The 5,918-nt window shown below is 56.1% G+C and overlaps 1 protein-coding gene across 1 annotated transcript in view; it reads left to right on the top strand.

The window, feature by feature from the left end:
* The window catches only part of NUDCD3 (NudC domain containing 3), a 29,706-nt gene that overhangs the window by 13,451 nt on the left and 10,337 nt on the right, over positions 1–5,918 (top strand). The window contains exon 3 of the mRNA XM_009704051.1: positions 3,945–4,077. Coding sequence (XP_009702353.1) covers positions 3,945–4,077 — 133 coding nt within the window. The remainder of the gene's footprint in view (positions 1–3,944; positions 4,078–5,918) is intronic.

Here is a 5,918-nt window from a genome sequence, read left to right as displayed (position 1 = left end):
GCAAGCAGCTATGCTATTGCCAGGCTGCCGGGAGGATAGCCATCCAACCCCGCGCTGTGCTCTGGATCTGGCCTTGATCTTCACCTGGTGGATCTGGGGATGGGGATGTCTCTTGGCAGTAGTGTTCGTGCAGGAATTTCTCTCGCCTGCTGCATGGTGGTGCTGTTGAAGTGACGCGAGGGACAGGTTTGACTGGGAGAGCCACCTCCGGCGTGACGCATGGCTCAACCCAGCTCGCTGTGAGCTAGGACCGTCTCCTGCAGATGGGAAGGGAAGCTACCTCCAACCAGGGAGCTGGGTCCAATTTCTTGAGTGCTGCCAGCATGAAGGGTGGCGTGTGCTAAGCACAGTTGGACCAGGCAAGGATCTGGCTGGAAAACCTCCAGGAAAGGAAGAGTTCCTCCAGGAGGTAGTAGAGCTGTCAGCTGTTTGTCAGAGGTGCCTAATGAGGCTGAGGCCTGTGTTTGCCACCCTGAATCCTCATTTGCTCAAGAGCGGGCAGTTAAACTGGTAGGGGAGTTTACTGAGGCCTTCATGAGTTTCCCCCTGTGATTCTGTTCTGGGGCACAAAGTCACCTCATTTGTTTCACATCCGAGGATTTTGAATGCCGGGAGCAGAGCTGGAGCCGCGATCGGTGGTGGTGACTTGCGGGAAGGGCTGGAGGGGTTCGGGCTGGCTGTTAGGGAGGAGAGGAGCAGAGAAGCGACGGCGCCGGTCCCTGCACCCCCAGGATGAGCAGGCGTGGCAGGAGGGGGGTTTAGGCACAGGGGGAAACTTCTCCCTGCTGAAGCTGACTGGGCATGGGGATGGTTTGACTGGGGCACGTGTTGCTCAGCCAGGCTGGGAGGGCCGTGAGGATGAGGCAGCAGGGCTGAGCTGGTCCCAGCAAGCTGTGTGTGGAGGCAGAGATGGCTGTGAAACATCCTTCCGTCACCCAGCGCGCTGCTCTAGTTACGGCACAGAGAGAGCGAGGACAGAGCTGTCCCGCAGGGGATGGTCGAGGCTGGGAGGAAGACTGCGCTCGCTTGTTCAGTAGCGATGCAATGCAATGAGAATTTTGACAGAGTCATTGCGGAGCAAGTCCTGCCTCAGTTTCCCTGTGGAAGTAACCCAATTAACACTGACTTCTCCCAGGGCTGCTGTGAAGCCACTCGTGCCCTCACGGGGCAATGAAATCATGCTGAGCAAGCTCTCAGGAGGGCTAAAATGTCCAGGACATCCATGACCAGGGTCTGCTCAGCCGTAGCACTTTCCTCCTGAGGAAGAGGAGACACATCAAGGACAGATCTAGTGGCTTTGTGGCAACAAGTGGCTGGCCCTGGATCATATTTATCCATGCTGTGGCTGTGAGGCATTTGCAGCTGGCGTCTTACCCGTGCTTGCCTTTGTACTAAGGGGTTTTCTCCCATCTTTGGTGCTCTGCATCTGCTCCAAGAAGCCTTGGCCAGGCACAGGCTCACTGTCTTCCCCGTTAGCCTTTGAGATTTTCCTGGGGAAGGCCAGGAGGGGAATGGCCTGGAAGTAAATAACCACTTGCTGATTCTTGTGTAGTTCTTTACGCTATTACAGGGCGTCACTGATGCTTGGGATGGTGGCTCCCAGCTCTGGTGTCTTGCTGGAAGGTTTGGAAGGAGCATAGTGAGCTCTGCCTCAGCTGGTGCAGGCATTGAGCCTGAAAGTGGGGCTTTTCATGGAAGGAGAGTGCAGTTGAACTGAAGGATGCTGCAGGCAGGACTGTGGGATGTTCAAAAAATGCCCACATCCAGCTGCCCCTGACGGTCATGGAGGAGCAGAAAGGGGCGCGTGCTGCTTAGAAGGGAACACTCTCTTAGGAATTAAAAACGCAGCTGGTTTTAAAACCTGGTCAGGTTTGTCCTCTGGCTCACCACGTGGCCATGTACACGCTTGCTCCAGCCCAAGGGAGTCGGGGCGGAGGGCAGGAGCCTCGTGGACCTGTGCTGTGCCTGGGCAGACCCCACAGTGTGGGGACGCATCCTGTGAAGGCACTGAACCAGCCAAGCTGCCCTGGGCACCGCACTCATCCTCACCTGGGAGAGAAACATCCCTTCTCTCTGCCCGGGGCTTACGTGGGATGTTCTCTGGATGATTGTGCCGTGAGAGCAGGGCCAGGAGCTGGGCTGGCTCTAGGTGAGTACCTGGGGATGCAGGAGACGATGCTTGGGGATGCGCTGCCTCGTTTCAACGCGTTTGCTTCCCGCCGGGTGAGAACGGGGCCGTGCAGACCCCAGTTGCCCGCGCCGTTCCCCCTCTCGCCCTCCAGCCTGTTCGACTCCTACAATCCGGAGGCGGTTGGGAAACCGACAGCTGGAGCCAACCTGCGCCAGCGCGGGTTCGGCGCTGCTATGCCAACCCCGTTGCCATGGCAATGGGCACCCAATGGGCGGCTGCCAGGCAAGGCCAAGATGCCCAAAAAAAGTGATGCCGTGGCCCCTGAAATCATCGGCCAAGACTGGGAGCCCGAGGCTGCTGCCAGTTCCCGGTGCTGCCTGCGTTGCCTCTGATGCCCAGGGAACCTAATCCAAACCACCCTGGGGCACGGGTTGTAAAGGGCAGGTAAACCCCTTAGTGCACCCTGTGAAACCATCAAGAACAAAAAAGCAGGGGTAGGTGTACACACAGCCCCTTCAACAGCACCCTCCGACCGTCTTAGAGCCTAATTTAATTAAAATGGATGGATCTTACATAATGCTCAGGGTGCCACGCTGCTGGATGCCACCCCCGCCTGGTGCTGGCAAGGGCCCCTCGGTGTGGGGGTGTCAGGAAGGCAACGGGGCGCGGGGAGATGCGGTCCCCGGGGCCGGCTGCACCCCGGGGCCGCTCGTTGCTGCCCCCCACTTACATAACTCGCTGCAGCCCCGTGTTTATACAGCTCCAGATTGAAGACTAGGTGCGTATCAAAACATTTTAAAATAACTCTGCCTTTTGTTAGCACCGCAGCTATCTTTAGAAAAGATTTTATTTTATTTGAAAGCCCTCCCCGGGAGGTTTCAATGGAATAGATCTTCAACCTGCCAGCAGTTTAAAGGGACATGGGTGTGATGGACTTGTCCTTTCTTGGCTGGAAACACTGTATTGATTATTGCTTATCGGTCTGATAAATGCCATCCTACCCCCGCGACTGCTTCCTCATCCTTCTGCTGAAATTTCCGCAGCTGGAAGCGCCAATGTTTTGCTCAAAGTGTTGCTCGTGTTCCAGTTGTCCAGTTGCCCCCCTCCAGTCCTGCTCCAGGCTGGCTCTTCAGATGTCCTGCTCCACAGCTCCATCACCTCTGTGTCAGCATCTACCCTGGTCGTGACAGCTGGTGGTTTTCCCAAACACACTAAAAACAGGGGGAGGACGACCGGCTCTGTTTTTTCATGGTGAACCCAGGTCACAGGGATGGACCACCACCTCTGCAGCCATGGCAGTGGCTCAGGAGACAGCACACACCCTCCAGCACCTGGCGGTGTCCCCTGCTCCAGCTGCGACAGGCGTGGTGGATGCAGCAGGGAGGTGGAGGGGAAGGGAAGCTCTGCGCTTTAGCAGAGTTAGCTGGGAAGGTGCCCTGAGCCAGCCAGCAACCAGCTCTGCACCTTTTGGGCAGCCAAATTATCGTGTGTCTCACCAGTTGTCCCGTTAGCAGCCTGACTTCCATTGCAGCACGCTGGGGAGAGGGGTGTGCAAGTTGCCTGCGATGGGCAGGCTGACCGGGGTCCCTCTGCATCCTGAGGCTGCCAGCCTGAACCTTCTCCCTTCCTAGATAGGGTCAGCAGCGAGGGAGAGACTGAGCATCAGCCTGAAGCATTAGGAATACTCGCAGGATGGCCAAGCAGAGGCTCTGCCCTCCCTTTCTGCTTCTCGTAGCCTGCTCTCAGGTTTCCTGCTCTCTCCAGGCTCTGATCTGTCCGACACTTAGCATTTTGCCCCTTTCTTCCTCCCCAGGAGACAGGAGCAGTTCCAGACAAACCCCGACAGCTACAACGGAGCTGTGCGAGAGAATTACGCCTGGTCCCAAGACTACAGTGACCTGGAGATTAAAGTGCCTGTGCCCAAGCACATCGTAAAAGGCAAACAGGTAAAACAGCCTTAAAGGTGTGTCTCTCAGCATCTCCCTTTCCCTTGGTGTGCCTGGCTTTCCTGGGAAGCTGCGTTTGAAGTGGGAAGGCTCCCTGTCCTTCACTGTCAAGGAGCGGGATGCAGTTGTACCTTTTTTCTCCAGTACCGGCTGTGTAGCTGGTGGGGACCGATGGTCCCAGCCTGGCCGCATTCCTGTTGCGACTGTAGTATCCTGTTGCTCCGGCCCCAGCAGGGTTCCCTGGCACTGCATGGCACTTTCTGCACTTTTTCTTTCTGCTTCCACTGACTGCAAACTCGTATGTGGGTTTCTGAGACTGGCTGGGGATGGACACTCTTTTCCCAGTTGCTTCCTCTGGTGTGTCTCCTGCCTTTTGTTTGCAAGGGGGAGCTGCCGGAACGGCTCCTCTGGCACTTGGGAACTGGAGCAGGCACAGCCTGTGTAAGAAATGACCTGCTCAGGGTGGAAGGGAGCTGGAGCTGGGGCCAGACCCTCTCCCTGGCTGCCTGCGTGGGCAGGGAGGTCTCACCTCCCTCCTTGGCTCAGGCAGGAACTTTCCTTCTCTGCTTGTGGCCACAAGCAGTCATGTCGTTTTTCCTCCACCACTTCTGTTCCCTCCCAGCGAGGGACTCGAGAGGAGTATGCCCACGGCTGGCGTTAGTTGGACCCAGAAGTTTGAACTCTCCTGTCTTTCCTAAGTGCTGCCCTACCCACGGCTGGTTCTGTATTTTTCCATTTGGGAAGTCCGCGCTCCCCCACCTCCTGTTCTCCTGTGCTACTAGGGCGGCTGAAATGAGCACGCTTGGGTTTGTTCACCAGCTTCAGCCTACACAGCTCCTGATCATGCCAAAAGAGTGTAGTTGGCAGCAGCAACCTGGACCAGAGGGGTGAGGGAGCAAACGGCTGCCATGGGGACAGCAGGAGGACCAGGAGATGCGTCTCTCCCAGTGGGTCTCTAAAACTAACCCAGGCTGTTTCTTGGAAGGATGCGGGAGCATCCAGACACATGTTCCATCCCTCTGCATCCTATGGCAATCACGATACCGCTCCCTGCCCAGGGAGGTGCCCTTTGTGCTGGTGGAGTTGTGTCCTTGCCAAAAAAAAAAAAAGCATCAGGCTTTGTCTGCCCCATCCTTTGCCACCCAGAGGCGTGGGGGCCTTGCAGGTGCTCAGAGGAGCTGGGACAGGACCTTTCCTCAACTCAAGATTGTGCCATTGCTGCAGAAGAGCCCCTGCGTTTTAGTGGGGGTGATTATCGGGGCAGCTCCTTCCCATGCAGTTGCCTGTGGTGCAGCTATACGTGCCCTGGCCCCGGTCTGGTCTCTGCCTGCGCTGCCCTCTCGGGACAATCGATTGTTCAGATGTTGGACTTTCCTTATCCTTGCGAGGCGTCTCCTGGTATTTGGTTCATATACCCCTCTTGGGGCTCCTCTTGGCAGCTGACTTTTCATTTTAAAGTGATTCTTTAAATCTCTTCCAGCCTCAGGGGACTAGAAGCAGATAGGCTGGGTCACAGGCCAAAGCAGGATGGTTCAGAGCCATTTTAAAGTTCGATGGACTTTGGACGCATTGTTGATGGGTTCCCGCGAAAGAGAAGCATTCCCCTACATTCACCACACAACTTCATCTTTCTGAAAAATTATCAGGTTTTTGGCTTCTGCCTGCCAAGGCGAGATTAAAAATCTCCCCCGTTTGGTCCCTGGGCTCAGAGCGCGCCCAGCTTTAATGCTGCTCAAAATCTTCCATATGACACTTTTTTGGATTCAGGCTGTTGCTATAGCACATTTTCGCTCAGGCGAGCTTAAGGTTTCCTTGTATAGAGCTCCAAAAAAGTGTCCATG

Source organism: Cariama cristata, unplaced genomic scaffold (assembly GCF_000690535.1).
Source record: "Cariama cristata isolate BGI_N322 unplaced genomic scaffold, ASM69053v1 scaffold25137, whole genome shotgun sequence".
Taxonomy (NCBI): domain Eukaryota; kingdom Metazoa; phylum Chordata; class Aves; order Cariamiformes; family Cariamidae; genus Cariama; species Cariama cristata.
Note: the sequence above shows the minus strand (reverse complement) of the source record. Positions and strands in the feature narration are given on the sequence as shown.